Source organism: Cimex lectularius, unplaced genomic scaffold (genome assembly GCF_000648675.2).
Source record: "Cimex lectularius strain Harlan isolate CLEC.00 unplaced genomic scaffold, Clec_2.1 scaffold125, whole genome shotgun sequence".
Taxonomy (NCBI): Eukaryota; Metazoa; Arthropoda; class Insecta; order Hemiptera; family Cimicidae; genus Cimex; species Cimex lectularius.
Genome location: NW_019392662.1, coordinates 227,978 through 247,001, shown reverse-complemented (window position 1 = coordinate 247,001; position 19,024 = coordinate 227,978). Strand labels below are relative to the sequence as shown.

Genomic DNA, 19,024 nt, shown 5'->3' with positions numbered 1-19,024 from the left:
TTTTATAAACAAACACCTTTTCTCGTCTTTTCTCCATTTTAATCCGGCTGTATTTTCTTTAACTATAGAAAGACATCATCTTGAACCAGAAATTCACAAAATTGTTGTGAAAAAGAGCCATCGAGGCCACCGGCAAGTTGTTGCGAAGCTGAAACATGTTTGACAGACCGAAAGAACAAGGGTGGTCAGCCAAAATGTTCGGAAACTACCAAAAGGTTCATCATCCTGTAGAGTTCAAGAAAATATCTCACAATTTTACCTTTTTGGCTTATTCTCCCCCCCCCAGGCCTTGTTACGAGTATCTCGTACTCATGGTTTTTGCCTTTTAGGAGTCCTAGCTGGACACTTATTTATTGGGCTAAGGTGGTATCCAATGTGTTGCAAGCACCTCGCTGTAAGTGGATGACATACTTTTTTCCTGTCCTCATCATCGACCCACTCTTTTCTCATCCTTCTTTTCACAATTTGGCCTCTTTCTCTTAAACTTTTGCAAAATTGTGATACTGTCCTATTTCTGGAAAACCACTTGGCCACAATATCCGCAAATCATTGGGTGTCAGCTTTTGTTGCCCCTGCCTTCCCAACCCTCTACCCTTCCCAACCATCAGCCCTAACGTCTTTCTTATTTTTCGCCTGTTATCCCCAAGTACCTTCAGTTTTAGTTTTACATTGTTTACATTTACAATAATTTTGAGAATATATTTTTTGCTTTTGTTATCTTATTTATTTTTTGTTTTTTCAACTCTGTGTATGTGCACATAAACTGCTTAAAAATGAATGGGGATAATGGTAATTAATTCTTATTTTATTAATTTTAATTAAATTAACTGATATATTTTTGTTAGTCGGATAAGACAAAATAGAACATACAATCCAAAAACAAACAAATTTTTGTTGTTTAATGGATTTTCTTAAGAATAGTAAACGAAGATTAATCATTTTATAAACAAACACTTTTTCTCATCTTTTCTCCATTTTAATTCAGTTGTATTCGCTTCAACCATGGAAAGACAACACCTTGAATCAAAAGTTCAAAATATGAGAATGAGTCATCGATATCACCGGCAAGCAGATATCGCAGAGGCAGTTGCTTCTCAGCATGTGGTCTCCCTGGTTTAGCCCGATTCCGAGAGACTGGAAGTGCCAATAGGAGGTCTGGAAGTGGATCTCAGAGCATTACAATGCTAACAGAGGACAGAAATATTGTCATTGCTGCAAGACAGCACCCTATCCATAGTTTATCAACCATCTGTATCAATACAAACGATTCGTAATCGTTTGTGGGAAGTTGGCCTCACATCGTATGCCCCTTTGAGATGACCTGCAGCAACAGCCCGCCGCCAGCACTCAGGAGCATATGGTACATCGAGCGCCTAGAAGAGAACAACAATTAGAATGCTGTTATGTTTGCGAATGTCTGTATAGTGATAGCAGGCGCCGAAGAGTCCAGAGGATGCGTACAATGCCCCAGCTCGTGCTCCCTTCACTGCAGTTTGGAGGAGGCGGTGTAATGGTCTGGGCTGGGATTTACACTGGAGGACGAACTGGGCTCCATATTGTTGAAGGCGGCCTCACCACAGTCCGTTAAATCAAAGAAATTATGGAGGAATTCATCCCTCAAACCAAGGACCTCATTGGCAGGGATTTTCGAGTTCTGGATGACAATGCCAGACCTCATAGAGTCACAGTTGTTATCAATGTTTAGAAAACCTAGGAATTTCCCATTGACCCCAGACCTCAATCCCATTGAGCACATGTGGAATGCATTGCATCGAAAAGCATTCAGATCACCATCTGCAGCCACTTCTTTACCTGCAACGATTGACTGCAGTGTTGTAACACTGGAGGACGAGCTGGACTCTATATTGTTGAAGGCGGCCTCACCACAGTCCGTTATATCCAAGAAATTATGGAGGAATTCATCCCTCAAGCCAGGGATCTCATTGGCAGCGATTTTCGATTTCTGGATGACAATGCCAGACCTCATAGAGGCAGAGTTGTTCACCAGTGTTTAGAAATCCTGGGAATTTCCCATCTGCGCTCCTTCCCACATTGTCTCGAGACATCCATCCTATCGAGCATATTTGGGATACGTTGCAGAGAAGGCTTTTCGATCATCCGCAGCCAGTTGACCTGCAACAACTGAGTGCCTCGTAGGAAAAGGACACAGGATGAAATTGTGCCTAACAGGTGCACAGGTTTTAGCTAAAAGAGGATATAATACACCTTATTAATTGTTTAAAAAAATATTGTGCCCAATAAACAAAATTATGGTATTAAACCCTTTAATTTTGTTATTTTTCAAAAGCCCTTAATTAAATTTTCCGTCAGAAGAAGCGTAATAATTTCTAATAAATTTTAATGCAATTTATAATAAAAATAATGCCAGGGAAAGTAAATATTACAAAATTAGCAATATCCCTTTTCATTTTGAGCAGTTATTTGGAAAAGTGAAAAGGTATTTGTGAACATTACATATTTTTATGACCTTCGCGAGATATAAGATTTATCTGAGATATATAATATATACATTTGTTTGAAGAAATGTACAGTATAGCAAGTTTAGAAAATAACTTTAATTATTGTTGTGTAAGAATTATGTTTTAATAGGTTGAACTATTCTTCTTAACCACCGACTTAATTGTTTTCCAGGAGAATTGCAGAAATGCGTATCTGAATTTCCTTTTCCGTTTGCTTGCAATTTCCTCTCATTTTTCGTCGCTCATCTGTCATGAGTTAACATTGAACCGAACTTCGCTGAAAATCAATTTTTATCAGTATTTTTTCGAAAAACGCAAGAAAAATTTAAATATTTTGTCGTATATCTTGATGAGAATGTACGAAGACCAAATTATGGCATGATAACTTGGTATGTGGGAAATTGTCGTTTAGTACATAACAGCCGAATTTTCCCTTTCGAAATTAGGTTGTATAAATTAATGCTTGAATCAATGCTTGAACAATCGGATGTATTTGACAGCCTGAAGTTCAAAACAAGCACACTACAGCTCGGCGACGGCATGGATTCCATGATTATCCGGTTACGGGCCGAGGAATAAATAACAAGAGTTGCACAATCGCACCCTGACCTGCCGTCATCCTTTCTTCAGTCGGTTTCCGCTTTCTTCCCGTTCATTCCGCTTCGGATAATTTTACAGTTCAAGCTCAAGGACGAATATGAAACTGATTACTTGGCGGAAACAAATATAATATAATATTTATACATATTCATATTTGCTATTCTCCATCCATTGAATATAGAAAGCAGCTATACAGGGTGTCCTTTTTAACTGGCCCGACTGAATTTCTCTTAAACCAATGGCGCTGTCAAAAAAATAAAAAATACTTGTTTAATATTTTTTAGTCCAGTTTAAAATTTTTATCTTTTTTTTTGAGAAAAATTATGCAGGGTACCTCAGGCCCAGTTCAACTTCAAAATTTCAAATACTCTATACATCCTGATACATAATTAAATGATTTTTACGCTAAAACAATGGTGCAATCGGATTTTAAATTGGTCAAAAAATGACAGAGTTTTGGCAACAAGTTTGAAATAAAAGGGACATTTGGTTTTCTATTTATTAATTACATTTAATGTTCAAACTGCCTGCCTTGCGTAATGATGCAAAGATATGATCTTTTTAACCACTCTTTACCGGTGCTTAAAGCGATAGAGTCAGGGGAAGAGAGTTGACAAGCATTTTCTGTCCTGCCGCAGTTCTTCAACTGAAGTTGGGGGTTATGTTTGGAGTAAACACTGTTTTTTTAAATGGTCCCACAGAAAATAGTCAAGTGGAGTTAAATCGGGTGACAGAGGAGGCTACCAGATCGGGCCATGAGGTCCTGTCCACCTATCCCGGAAGTGACGATTCAAATAAAGTCTTACCTGCAAAAGACTGTGTGCGGGGCATCCATCAAGCTGGAGAATCATTCTTTGTCTTTGTTGCAGAGGTACATCTAAAAGCGGTGGTAAAACCTCCCTCAAAAAATTGAGGAACTGAGCACCATTTAAATTATTTTCGTAGAAATAAGGCGCAATTAGTTAATTTTCGTGAAGTCCACACCAAATTTGTTTTCTATGAACCACCTGATGATGCCAGGAGTACGAAATTCTCGATTTTACTCTGCCCAAAATCCCAAAGATTTAGTATGCCATTAGAGGTGAACTTGGGTTGATCAGTCCATAAGATGTATGGAAGAACTTTTTCTTCAGCCTCCCAAATCGACATTTGTGCGAGGAACGTAAGACGCCTGCCATAGTCCCGAAGTCCCTGGACAAGATGAGAGCGGCTTAAAATTGTAAGTCCGGAGTACATCGCTGATTTTCGGAGAGAAGAATTCGGTTTTTCGCGGACATACAATAAAATTAAATCCATTATGTTTAGTGGTCAGATTGACCAAATTACTTCTTTCAATTAATTAATTAAGGTCTTGGTTGAAATGAAAAAGTTAGTGTCACGAGCGAGATTCGAACCCACGACCTTCGGCTGTATCACACAGTAAAATATCCAGCTCCTCTTCGAAATTACGCTGCCGAGTTCTTTCTGCCATAACTTCATTTTCTGACCAATGATCGGATTTTAATTTTCAGCCTTAACAACCTTCAAAATGATTTATAGGGTCGTATTTGAAATTCTGAAGTTGAACTGGGCTTGAGGTACCCTGTCTAATTTTTCGCCAAAAAAGGTAAAAATTTGAAACTAGGCTTTTTTCTTTTCGTTTTTCTTTTGATAGCGTCATTGTTACAAGAGAAATTCAGCCGAGCCATTTAAAAAGGACACCCTGTATAGTAGTAAAAGACGACGAAATTTATACTAAAACCAGATCTTGGAGAGGCCATTCATCCTACAACGGTGTACATTTGACAAATAACTTTTTAGAATAATCTACTGTTTACAAGTTTTTTATTGGTCCTTATTTAGCCAAAGCAATGATTTAAATTTAATATTATGTTTTAAGCTACTAATATGACACCACACCAATAATACTACCATACCAAAACTTAACTTACTAAACAATTATTTGACTCTAGCATTGATTCCGTGAGTCTTTGCTCGCTGCATCTGAAGAATCCAATTTGGAGATATGACTGACCAAAACACGATTGAAAATAAATCTATATTTGTTTAGTGGTCTTAATTGACCAATTAATTATTCCAATTAATTATTTCTTTTATCTAAGATGTTTGGTTGAGATGAAAAATTAGTGTCACGAGTGGGATTCGAACCCAAGACCTTCGCCTCCATACGCCGCAGCTCTAATTACTTTTTTTGCATCATTTTTCATCTCAACCAAAAACCTTGGATAAAAAGAATAACTAATTGGGATAATTAAAAATAAAGCAAAGTACAAAATTAAAAACCAGGGTCATCACTGATCAAAGAAACCAGAATTAATGCTGCAGTCCCAGATCATCACTGGAGATAAGTCAGACCAAAAGGGTTTTTATTCAGAAATACAGGGTAGAATGAAATACCAGAAATTAAAAAATCAGAATCATCTGAATTCTGATCCAAAGATACCAAAATTTGGGTCTGACTCGCTGAAGCTCTGGAAGACTCCAGTATCTTTGGAAATATGCCAAACCAAAAGTATTTTTCTTCAGAAATACAGGGTAGAATGAAATACCAGAAATTAAAAAATCAGAATCATCTGAATTCTGATCAAAAGATATCAAAATTTGGGTCTGACTCGCTGAAGCTCTGGAAGACTCCAGTATCTTTGGAAATATGCCAAACCAAAAATATTTTTCTTCAGAAATACAGGGTAGAATGAAATACCAGAAATTAACAAATCAGAATCATCTGAATTCTGATCAAAAGATACCAAAATTTGGGTCTGACTCGCTGAAGCTATGGAAGACTCCAGTATCTTTGGAAATATGCCAAACCAAAAGTATTTTTCTTCAGAAATTAAAAATAGAATGAAATATCAGAAATAAAAACATCAGAATCATCTGAATACTTATAAAAAAAGAAGTAAATAAATAAAATAAAATAAAAAATAACAGTAATTTAACTCATTCTGACATGCCAGTACAATTTTTCTATCCACCGAGTTATTTTCATGTAAAATAATTATTATAGTTTGTTCATTTCGAAACATGCTCTGACAGATGATCTACTTACTACTAACTCACCAACAAAATTATTAAAAATTAACTCACATGAAGTATAAAAATTAAAAATCAGAATAATTTATAAACTGACTCAATGGTGAGTCAGTCAACGGAGCCGATAATTTCATACATTCTGACATGCCAACACAGTTTATCTTTCTGTCTGCGATTTCCCTGGACGAACAGAGCAGGATAACCGAAAATGATCAAACTACAGGGTCATCAAACTAATTTCTAACTCATCAGTTTGGTGAATACTTGTTTTATCTCTATTCAAATTGTCACTCTCAGCCTCGTTTCTTAATAAAATTGTTAGCACGAGTTGATCAAACAGCAGTCAATAATTTTCAAACGTTATTTTTCAGGGGCTTAGATGATGACACGAACATCGAAGATGGGCTTTACGAAGACCTGAAGTCTGGTCTTGAGATTAAGCGGCCCCAGTTCTACCGGCTAGGGAGAACCAACAGGAGAGATCCAGAAAAGAAATTCGAGTCAAGAAGAAGGAAGTATGCGACACAAGAGAGCAGGTTTGGCATGAACACATTAGGACATTTACGAATAGACTATTCTGGCAACTGGAACAAGCTGGACAGATACATCGGACAACACGTATAAACCAGACGTTTCATCCCTCCCATTTCCATCCAGTCGTTTAATCTTGTTTTATAATTGATAACTACCTTGTTATTTTTAACAAATGGAAAAAAAAATACAGAAGTTCTGTGTAGCAATATATTTCTTCTAAACAATTAATGATTATGCCATAACTAGTAATTAAAGATAGAAATATAAAAATGTCCTTCTGAAAAACTGTAAATACTTTTAACAAAAAGCAAAAAAATCACAAGCCCCTCTTATTTATATATATTTAGTCTATGTATATAAGTAATGAGGAGGCAGTACAAGAAATGTGTTTAAGCCAAATAAATTTGTATCCTCCTTCGCACATTTCTTGTCAATTGTATATTTTTTGATTTTGGGAATCAATCTACTGGGTAGAGGTCAAAGCTATCTTATCTTAGATTGGGTCCAAACCAACCGATATGTCCATTGTTAAATATTAAATATATTTATGTAGAAAATACTTTTGTTATTTTGTTTTGTAATGATATTTGGTAAATAAATGTTTAAAAATATGTAGTCTTTGTTTTAAAACTTCCTTCTAAACTTTGTACTCAATCTTTGTAATAATTATCTTATATTTAAAATAAATCTGCAGGCTGACAGATATCCAAGCTGTATATATTTTTGTATAGCTTCTTTTTACTATGTAAGTTTGTAATTATCCTTAAACATACCGTCCTGTTTATTATAATATGTTGTTCTGCATGGAGGCATACAGATTTTTGGGTAAACCTTCTGCTTCCAAGTTCTCCAGTAGGCATTTGGGGACCATGCACATGGAGGATGTTATAATGCGACGGTGAGCAACCTTTTTATATTCCACATTCATTTTATCTTTTCTTTGAAGAAACTGTACTTTACTACTTTCTCCTCAAAGTCCATGTTTTGCCAAATATATTAAAAAGTAAAATGTGGAGTGCAATACCGGGAACTGTTCTATCAATTCTATCTTCTATTCCAATTGATTATTTTTTTTAATCTAACGTTTTTGGTTCAGATGAAAAATTAGTGTCATGAGCGGGATTCGAGCCCATGACCTTTGGCTAATTTTTCATCTCAACCATGATAAAAATGATCTATTTCCATTTAAAAAAAAAGTCCATCTCAAAAACCTAAGATAAAAAGAATTAATTGGAATAATTAATATGGTCAATTATGGCCATTAAGCAAATATGGAGTAATTTACAAATGAAAAAGAAGTAATTACTACACTAACAGCTCCCCATGGCCACTTCACGAGTTGCTGAGAATAACCTGATTACACTCTAAACCTCTTTTTGTCCTGGGCAAAATTTATTTCCCAACTTTAACTCAATAATAAAACACAAAGGGAAAGAAAAATTATACAAATCACACTAAAAAAAGAGTCAATAAACCTATTGAACAACCAAAGCAGAAAAATTGAACAAAATATCTGCACTACACTCAGACAAAACAAACAGAAAAAGTAAAACAATACAAAAGTTGTAAAACCCAACTTTAACCTAATAATAAAAACATGAAAAAAGAAAAATTCAAAGTAGTTTTTCTGCTTTGGTTGTTCACTATTGTTATTGTCTGTTTTTTAAGAGATTTGTTTGATTTGTATGTTGAATTTTTTTTTTAAGCTTCTTTATTTGGTTATTAGGTGTCACGCGCACCCGTGTGTGTAGTTTGAAATAAACGTCAAATTACAAGTGTTGGTTTTTGTTGTTTTTATTTATTTTTTATTTTTTCCTTTGAGTGTATATTAGATGAGGTTTCTCAAGTAGGAATAGTAAAGAAAGAACCGATAATTAAAATTTAGATATTAATCCATATTTGCTTAGTGGTCACAATTGACCATATTAATTATTCTTTTTATCTAAGGTTTTTGGTTGAGATGAAAAATTAGTGACACGAGCGGGATTCGAACCCATGACCTTTACACCAACTCCCATCTCAACCTACAACAGTTCGAATTGTCTCTCTTTTTGTCATATTTTTAAATATCGTGTAATCAGGATTCGATTCTCAGCGACTTATGAAGTGGCCATGGGAAGCTGTTAATATGTCATAATTGACCATATTTCAATTAATTAAGATTTTTAGTTGAGATAAGTTAGTGTCCGAGTGGATCAAGGTCACGATAGCTCAAGTGGTAGAGCAGCGCGGCCGAAGATCGTGGGTTCGAATCCCGCTCGTGCCATTGACTTTTTTATCTCAACTAAAAAACCTTAATTAATTGTAATTTATAAATATATTCGACCAGGACATCACCCCAAATAAGTGTCAGGGCAGGTATGGCTTTGGCGTTAATAGCTCTAAATTCTGTCTGAAGCACAGTGTCCAAATGATTATCATATTCCTTCATTAGCTTTCTTTTTCTTTTTTGTTTCTTTTTATCTCGTTACATTCTACTCTTTTTGCCTGATGCACACCTAGATACTTGTATCTGTCTATTCAAAGGCTTGATACGATCATCGCTGCTTAATTTAAACTCATGAAACTTTTCTTTCTATGTTTAAGGTTCATCACTTATCTAAGGTGAATTCCATTAGAATATCCTTGTAAATTATCAACAATTATAAAAATTATTGCTGCTTAGCAGATTTTTAATGATGTTCCTAATTATGCACATTTCACTAAGAAACCTCACAATTTCAGAATTATCGGCTGAGTACAGGAAAATTGGTTGAGGTTAATAATCATACATTTTGCAACTAGTACAGTGTTTATTTGCATAAATAAAATGTCACAAGCTAAACTCATATAAAATACTTGCTGATACATACAAATTCAGTATAGGATCTTTGGTAACAGAACAATGCATTAACAACCCCATGGACAATTTTCGTTGAAACAAGAGATTTTACACTAATTTCAGACTAGTCGAAAGCTGAAATAATAACTTGTACTAAGTCTCAAGTTCTTAATACTACTCGGTTTTAGACTTCATGGATTTTTTATGACTAATTATTTTTATTATAACGTGTTCTGGTAATAAAGACATATAACTTGTGCAGCATTCTAAAGATAACATTTTCTTATGATCTATTACATTTTGTCCTCGTGTCCAAAATTTATCAACTAAATTAAAAATTTGTTTTTGGTAATTACAAGTCATCTTGAAAACATATTGGTAATTATGGAAAAAAATATGTCTAATAAATGTGAACAAAATTCAAATACATAAAATTATACACAAAGAACAAAATTATAAAAATACATATCAACTGATTAGCTTATTGACTATTGTTCAAAACCAACTCGTTCAAACTTATTCGTATTTAAAAAGAGGCTATTAAATTTACTTTTTTTTATATTGGTATTGAATGACAAATTGTTCGCATTAAATCTGAGAAATCACTGTTGACACATAGCTGGCCCTCTTATTTTCGATGTCTGGTGCCCTGATCTTGTTGAGAGCATCACTTTGTGACCTTTCTGTTAACATAACAATTCCATTTGTACAATTCCATTATGGTTTTGTTTTAAATTATAAAACCGACCTCTGTATCTGACAGGATGGCCATTGTTGTTGATAGACGTTGTGTTGAGGTTGTGGTGGTTGTGCGGGGGGAACTGGCCATTTCGGAAAGAAGCCACGGGAGTAAGAAGCGACCTCCCGCTGCTCATCGTTGCCGTGTTGTTACCTCCTAAAAACATAAATAAAAGTTTAAAAAAACAAATAAAATCATGATGGGTTTTTTTAATCACACCTTGTGGTAAAAAGAAAACATCAGTATTAAACCTATAAGGCCTCCCTCTGAACGTAGAAGGAGCTGAAGGAGGTGGAGTCGAGCCCCAACTGTTTATGTCAATATCTGTCAAAACTATAAACAAAACGGTATAAAATGATGTTTCCCAAGCTTTATAATAGTTTTAACAACTGATTTGGAAAAGGAGCTTACGTGATAATCTATTTTCGTGATTTGTCCTTGGCCAGAGATCAATTTCAGGTCCACACCTTGATCTTCTCTTTAATACAGACTCCATCAAACTCGCACTATCAGTTCTGTGAGAGTCTGAAATGGTTAAATTTATAAATGAAACTTAAGCCTTTTTTTTGTTTTTACAATGATATTTAGTACTGCAAGTTGTCCAAAAATTAAAAGATTGGATGTGGCAAAAGACAAATTTTCACTGAAAGGGAGTGGATAAATATTCACTTTATTTAACTTAATACTTAACACTTAATATTAGTGTAAGTATAAATGTTCACACCGTTTGGATTTTTTTTGTAAAATAAATTCCTTGTTAGGGTGTAAATAAAAAATATGTAAACACAAACTAAATAAATCATAAAAGGTAAAATTTTAAATAAACATTAAAAAATAAAACATTAGATTGTCGAACGGTTTAAATTAGTTATTCTTGACCTACAAGCCATCTTAGCTGAATGACAATTGTTTCTCACAGTCGACATCTTCATGATTAATCTTTGGATCATTATAGTAATGCACAAAGGGAAGATTACATCCAAAAATTGTCGTTTTCACTTGGCCTTGACGCATTTCAGCCAACTATCGCCTATCTAAAGATACACCTTCACAGATTATCACTAATCCTCTAAAACCTTTGCCACACCTATCTGATGATGCAAGTTTTAATGGAATGCATCAGTGAATAAGAGAAACATATTTCAAAATTGTCTGCAATTCAAGATCGGTAGATTTTATACAGGCCTTTTATATTTTCCATTTGCCTATGAATACAATTTAAAGTATTATATTCTTGAAATCTTTAGCTCAAAGACATTTGTCAGAGAAAATTTATTTTTATGTATATAGGACTATATGCAGATTTTTGTTTGTTAATTTACCTGAATTGGAAATCCAGTCTGTCCGGCTATAAGGGCCATCATTGCTACCCCAATTGGGGTCATGAAGCTTCCTCAAAGCTATCCTTCGTTCTTTGCTTGCAATAGTGCACTCCTGAAATGGCAAAGCGTGTTAAACTAACTCTAGATGGCTTAAATCAATAATTTCAATATTTACTTCAAGGAGTTCGAACCAATCTTCGAGCCCTGAGGGAGCCCTGAGTAATATTTTGCTCTCCCTCCCCTGAAGAGCGAGCCCGATTGCGCTGTAGCTTTTTTTATTGAGCCATTCAACTTTTTCCAATTCAACAAGTTTCACCTAGAAAAAAAAAAAGAATAAATTTTGAATAATACATTTTGAAACGATTGGTATAATGCGTTTCATGGGTGGGATGCGGAAAAAGTTTTTCACTAATGTCATTATTAATTTTGAATACAAACATTCAATAAATTAATCTTTATATAAGGTATTGGTTGAGATAAATAGCCAGTGTCACGAGCGGGATTCGAACCCACGACCTTCGGCTAAATACGCCGCTGCTCTACCACTTGAGCTATCATGACTTCGATCCTCTCGGACACAAACTTCCCATTTCAAGCCACCCCACTTTTTGAATTTTCCCTTCTTTTTGCCATTTTTACATTAAGGTTAATTAATTGAAAGAAGTTATTTGGTCAATCGGACCACAAAATATAATGGGTTTGAATACAATGTGGACAAATTAGTTAATTAATCTTGTATCGTCAGACTGTCTTTAACAAACTATTACATTTTATTTGTATGATTTGGTTTATATAATTATTTAATATTTATCAATTATTTTTTTATTTGATCAAATTAAGTGTGCTTTTATAAATAATACAATACAAAAATGAAAATGATTTTTAAATTCACTAATTTCGTGGTTCGCTTGACCAATTAATATATTACAATTAATTAAGGTTTTTAGTTGAGATAAAAAATGGCAAAAAGGAGGGCAAATTCAAAAGGTGGGGTTGAGATGGGAAGTTGGTGTCTGAGTGGATCGAGGTCACGATAGCTCAAGTGGTAGAACAGCGGCGTATCAAGCCGAAGATCGTGGGTTCGAATCCCGCTCGTGCCATTGACTTTTTCATCTCAACTAAAAACCTTAATTAATTGTAATTATTTTTAAAATTACTTAAATTGTTCGTCAATAGCCATCATGTTCAAAAACTCAAACCTTTCTTTTAAAAACTATAACTATAAAAAAATCATTAAAAAACTGAAAGAAATATTAGAATTATCAAATAAAGTATACATATAATTGTACAAAAAATAAGAAAAACAATCTTCAATAATATCAATACGTCAATAAGATCAATATATCAAGTTTCTTTCCTCTTTTCCTAACATGTGATGTAACAATAATCAAACTAAAATGCACATCAGATAAATTTGTATAGAGAAACATGACGAAAACTTGTCAGTTCAGCCGTTTTCTGACCCAGGGCTTATCATATAACTTGCAGCGATTAAAATAAAAATTAGAAAAAATTTTTACAATTTTTCGATTTGGACCAACTAGGGCAATCGGGTTGAATAAGACATACACAATAAGAATTGCAAGAGATAATCGATTTCTTAAAATTAAATCATTGAAATTTTTAAAAATAGTGGCAAACGTACGCTTATGTTTAAAAATAGCTTTAGATTTACAACATATTTCTGTTTGGTCTGAAAATGGAAGGACATTACAAGACCAGCATTTATTATAATTTTAACCTCTCAATTATGTAGGCCAATTTATAATGTATTAATCACATTCTAGTCTAAATTTAACACTTTCAAATAAATCTTTTATCAATTAATGAATCTTTAAGTAAGGTATTGGTTGAGATAGAAAAGTCAATGTGACGAGTGGGATTCGAACCCATGACCTTCGGCTAAACATGCCGCTGCTCTACCACTTGAGTTATCATGACTTCGATCCACTCAGTCACCAACTTCCCATCTCAACCCTTTTGAATTTTCCCTCCGTTTGGCCATTTTTTGACATGGAGGGTGTCCGAGCGAATTGAAGTCAGGATAGCTCAAGTGGTGGAGCAGCGACGTATTTAGCCGAAGGTCGTGGGTTCGAATCTTGCTCTTGACACTGACTTTTTTATCTCAACCAATACCCTACTTAAAAATTAATTAATTGAAAGATGTTATTTGATCAATCGGACCATGAAATCTAATGGATTAAAACTTTTATAATTGGAGTTATTAACAACAAATTAATGGTAACATTGTAATTTTTCTGCATTACTTTTGTCATTCGGGGTCATCTTTATATTCCCAACCTTCAGTTAAGACAATTATGAATCAACAATTAATTTTTCAAAATGATATTTTAAAATCTGTGTGTTAACCCAAGTTTTATATATTTTTTAAATATTTTTATTTCCTCATATTATCTAGTTACTATGATAAAAAAAACATGACTAGATGTTTTTTAAACATTTTTATCAGTAGAAATACATACATACATGTGCCACATCACATTTTTTTAAAAACAATTTTGCCTTTGTGCCTAATTTCAATTAAAATTAATATCACTAATTTATTTCAATAAAGTCACTATTGACTTTAATTCTTCAACATCAATTTGAATAGTTTTTCAAATGTAAAATATTTAATTCATAATTGTTTTTAATGTTTTAAAGTGGTGATGGAAAACGTCAAAAATAACGTGCAAAAATACAACATTACTTCGTACTTTATAATTCAAGTAACATGGTTTAATCTTCTAACCAAATCAAATGCCTAAGATCGTTGTTTTCTCGCATAAGTTTTTTTAAATATTTTATTTATTTTTTTAATCGTGCAGCTAAGTACTAATTAAAAAGGTGTTTTGTATTCAGGAATCAACAGTGCAAATAGGAGGAATAGGCCTTCAAAAAGCTTATAAGGCAGTGAAGACAGTACTATGACCTTCATCCTCCGACATCCTGTGTGCAGAGCATACTCACTTTAAATATAAATTGGCCCATCGGCGAGATGTTATGGAGCCCCGACGATCTTTTGAAACAGTGCAGGTAGTCCTTGGTAAGGATGAAATACCTTTCCTTCCACCTCGAAAATATCCTGTCTCTCTGCTGCCAGAGCAAGCCACGTTTTATCGCGTGCATCTCTCTCCCGGCTGATACCACCGACTGTAAAACAAAATAAAATTTAGAACAATAACAAAAAACAAAAAACGGCGGGGTGATTGTAAATATGGTGCATCACGATGTAGAGACAAGGAAAATTTAACAAAAAATCCATATGTTTCAGTTTTTACCTCATCCTTTCAATGTATATATCGTGCTAAGCATTACAATGTTGGTGAAGAAGAAATCGACCACGACGATTAATGTGCTTGGGATCTGGTTTCTGATCAGGTAGAGAAAGAAGTAGACTGTGATCACTTGCCAAGTTTTCGGCCTTTATAAGACCATCATCAGGGCAGCATCCTATTTCTCATATTAGCATTACAGAGTGACGAAAAAAACCCCGACGACATAGACTACGAGGTTACTACAAAATGCATTCGATCGACTGGACCTGCATTTTTGGGAGACCACTATTCTAGAAAAAACTTGAAAAACTTGTCTTAATTTCAACTTAACCAAGCTCATGTACTTCGAGACCTCGTAGTCAATGTCGTCGGGTTTTTTTTTTCGTCATTCTGTAATGTTATTATGAGAAATAGGATGCTGCCCTGATGATGGTCTTAAAAAAGGCCGAAAGCTTGACAAGTAATTAGAGTTTACTTCTTTCTCTACCTAACCAGAAACCAGATCCTAAACACATTAAACATTAGAATTAATTAAGGTTTTTAGTTGAGATAAAAAAAGTCAATGGCACGAGCGCGATTCGAACCCACGATCTTCGGCTTGCTTTTCATGCCTTTTTGGCTCTCCGTGGCCATTTCATTTGTCGCCGAGAATCCAATCCGATTACACGACATTTGAAAAATGGCAAAAAGGAGGGAAAATTCAAAAGGTGGGGTTGAGATGGGAAGTTAGTGTCCGAGTGGATCGAGGTCACGATAGCTCAAGTGGTAGAGCAGCGGCGTATCTAGCCGAAGATCGTGGGTTCGAATCCCGCTCGTGCCATTGACTTTTTTATCTCAACTAAAAACCTTAATTAATTGTAATATATTAATTGGTCAAGCGGACCACGAAATTAGTGAATATAAACATTACAATGTTAATTTTCAGTCACAAATAAATATTAAAGTATAAAATATAAATTGAATAAATGAAGGACAAAACTAGATAACTAACATTGTTTTGTTCGTAAACGTAATCCTTTATCAATGTACATTTCGGAGTATTTCACTGTAGAAAAATATAAAAAATGTGGTTTTTACTTCAAAGATACAGCCGTTATGAAGCTGGCACGGAGGGGTGGTCAATAGAGTTCATTTGGCTTTCATCATGATTAATGATGGACGGTGTTGCTGTTGCAGTCTCCTTAGTAGCTACTAGCTACGCAGCATATTTCATTATACAGTTTCATACTCAGGAAGCAGTGGTGTAAAAACGTGATGATTTACAGTACAAAGGTGCCAAACTTCATCGCAGCTGCAGTTTACCTCTTTGGTAGTTATACAGAATTGCATGGAATAGTTTCGTAGCTACTAAGGATCTCTCACCAGTTATTTTGGTTATTCCTACACGCTAGCGATAATAGGGGGTTGATTTGTTTTTCACGACGATGGAATCCCTCCATTATCGCTAATGCAGGATACTTCAATTTTTTGGTGGGTCAATTTCTCAGGTACTACCGTTCAATTTCACCACATATTTTGTAATGTTCCACCAAATTAGTGATAATGGAAGTCATTTTTGTTTGAACGTGTTCGAAGTCTACTTTCGTAGCTACTAAGGATGTCTCCCAGATATTTTGGTTATTCCTACCCACTAGCGATAATAGGGGTTGATTTTGATTTTTCACGACGATGGAATCCCAACTTTATTGCTAATGCAGGATACTTCAATTTTTTGGTGGGTCAATTTCTCAGGTATTACATTTCCATATATTTCGTAATTCAATTAATTAAGGTATTTAGTTGGGATAAAAAAGTCAGTGTCACGAGCGGGATTCGAACCCACGACCTTCGGCTTGATAGCCGCTGCTCTACCACATGAGCTATCATGACTTCGATCCACTCGGCTAAACTTCCCATCTCAACCCCACCTTTTCGAATTTTCCCTCCTTTTTGCCATTTTTCAAATGTCGTGTACATGTTTATATAAAGTTTTAGTTGAAATGAAAAAGTTAGTGTCACGAACGGGATTCGAACCCACGACCTTCGGCTAAATACGCCGCTGCTCATACCACTTGAGCCATCGTGACTTCGATGTATGATGTATTGAGCACATGCTTCCAAATATCTATTTATATTGTTCGTGTTAATATTTTTAATCGAATGTTTTTATAACCAGGTCTATAGGCAATCGGCAATTTCCTTATACCAACTCCAGCCTGATCGAGCTCACCTTCGTTTTTATCCTGGCAAATTCATCCCGCCGATTTTTTTCTTAAGGAAACAGTTTTCCCCAGTTTTTGAATTTTCCCTCCTTTTTGACATTTTTCGTGGTAGAGTAGGGGCGTATCAAGCCGAAGGTCGTGGGTTCGAATCTCGCTCGTGACACTGACTTTTTATCTCAACTAAAAACCTTAATTAATTGAATGATATTAGTGGGTCAAGCGACCACGAAAACTAGCGAATTTAATATTTCGTAATGTTCCACCAAATTAGTGATGATAATGGATGTCATTTTTGTTTGAACGTGTTCGAAGTCTATTTTTACTTAGCAGTTTCATACCATACCCTGGAAAAGACACTTTTATTCTTCTAAAAGACCATTTTCGCCGAGTCCATGATTTTGTGAGAAATTAGCACTTTTAGGTAATTTAATTTTAACCTTTTGACTTCTGCCATAGGCCTTGGACTTTTACTGGAGAATAATTTGACGAAAAGTATTGTAAAGTGGTTTTGACTTCTTATCCGCCATAGGCAACGGGTAGTTGAACGTTATGCCCTCCTTCAATTAATCTTTATATGAGGTATTGGTTGAGATAAAAAAGTCAGTGTCACGAGCGGGATTCGAACCCATGGAACACAATACTCGCAACTCTAACCACTCGAGCTATCGTGACTTCGATCCATTCGGACAGCAACTTCCCATCTCAACCTACCCTTCGAATTTTCCCGAAGAAATTGGTTCAGATTAATTAATTGAAAGAAGTAATTTGGCCAATAGAACACTAAATATAGTGGTTTATAATTAAAAAATGTTATTAAAATAATAGAAATGAAACTAAAATAATTTATTAGGTTTCTTGATCCGCTTGACCAAATAAATTCTTTTCTTAAAATCAATCTTTTTAATTAAGGTTTTGGTTGAGATAAAAATGGCAAAAAGGAAGGAAAATTCAAAAGGTGGAGTTGAGATGGGAAGTTGGTGCCCGAGCGGATCGAAGTCACGATTGCTCAAGTGGTTGAGCAGCGGTGTATATAGTCGAGGTTCGTGGGTTCGAATCCCGCTCGGTCACTGACTTTTTTTTATCTCAACCAATACCTTTCATAAAGATTAATTAATTGAAAAACGTTATACGGTCAATCGGACCACGAACTCTAATGAAGTTAAGCCCTCCAGTGGGACAGAAATGACTTCACGTTTTGTTGTTGATTGAAATGTTGATCGCTGCCAAATGTAATACATAACATACAGAACTCACTTTTCTCAAATTAACCAAGAATCGGAAAACGAATCACAGAAGCGTTCTGAACTATCTGTCGTTAGACCATAAAGGCACTCGAGTGACGAGACTGCTTACGCCCAATTTTCTGTAAATGGGAGAGAGCTCTTGGCTTTGATAATGCGAGTACTGCAGCTATCTCTCAGGAAATAAATCTAGGTATCAATTTCTATTAAAACTAAAAGTTATTCCTGCCCAATACAATCTATTATCAATAGTCACAGAAAATCATATGCAGTGGTATTTTTGTAGTATATGTCGTTTTCCGAAAAAATATCACGATCCACTTTATTTTGTTGTTATAAAGCTCAATAAAATCTTAGCAGTGTAGCAAACAAATAAACAATTATCATCTTGAGTAGAAACGACATTTAGCTTCTATCCTAAATGACCCTATAAAAACCAGAATGCGAGTTTCTACACAGGGTCAGACATCACGGGGTGAAATGAGAAAGCGTTGTTGCTCGATGAAGTTCGATGAATAAGACATTAGAGAGGGGTTTAATTAAGTTGGGTGAGCCTATGCCCTTATGTATGTCGATCTTCCGTTAGCCAGAACAAACGGTCATTATTAACTTTTGATTGCCGGGGCGGGAATGAGCTTTGGAAGGGCGGGGCTGCCGACAAACGCCAATCTCGAGCAAAAGCGATTGGAAACTCTTTTGAAATTTCATTGAATACAGCTGGATTACAATCATAAAATGACATTTTTTTACGACGCGGTACAGAGTACGAGGAAGA

At 34.9% G+C, this 19,024-nt stretch overlaps 2 protein-coding genes across 8 annotated transcripts in view; one reads left to right on the top strand and one right to left on the bottom strand.

Annotated features, from left to right (window-relative positions):
- The window catches only part of LOC106668811, a 65,673-nt gene extending 58,455 nt beyond the window's left edge, over positions 1-7,218 (top strand). For all 3 annotated transcript variants that reach the window (XM_014397940.2, XM_014397941.2, XM_014397939.2), the window contains one exon: positions 6,485-7,218. In XM_014397940.2, coding sequence (XP_014253426.1) covers positions 6,485-6,737 — 253 coding nt within the window. In that variant the 3' untranslated portion in view covers positions 6,738-7,218. The remainder of the gene's footprint in view (positions 1-6,484) is intronic.
- Positions 7,219-9,419: 2,201 nt separating this feature from the next.
- The window catches only part of LOC106668842, a 115,356-nt gene continuing 105,751 nt past the window's right edge, over positions 9,420-19,024 (bottom strand). For all 5 annotated transcript variants that reach the window (XM_014397982.2, XM_014397981.2, XM_024224921.1 and 2 more), the window contains 7 exons: positions 14,500-14,682; positions 11,705-11,845; positions 11,530-11,641; positions 10,619-10,732; positions 10,427-10,540; positions 10,217-10,363; positions 9,420-10,151 (listed from right to left, as the gene is read on the bottom strand). In XM_014397982.2, the coding sequence (XP_014253468.1) occupies positions 10,057-10,151; positions 10,217-10,363; positions 10,427-10,540; positions 10,619-10,732; positions 11,530-11,641; positions 11,705-11,845; positions 14,500-14,682 (906 nt within the window). In that variant the 3' untranslated portion in view covers positions 9,420-10,056. The remainder of the gene's footprint in view (positions 10,152-10,216; positions 10,364-10,426; positions 10,541-10,618; positions 10,733-11,529; positions 11,642-11,704; positions 11,846-14,499; positions 14,683-19,024) is intronic.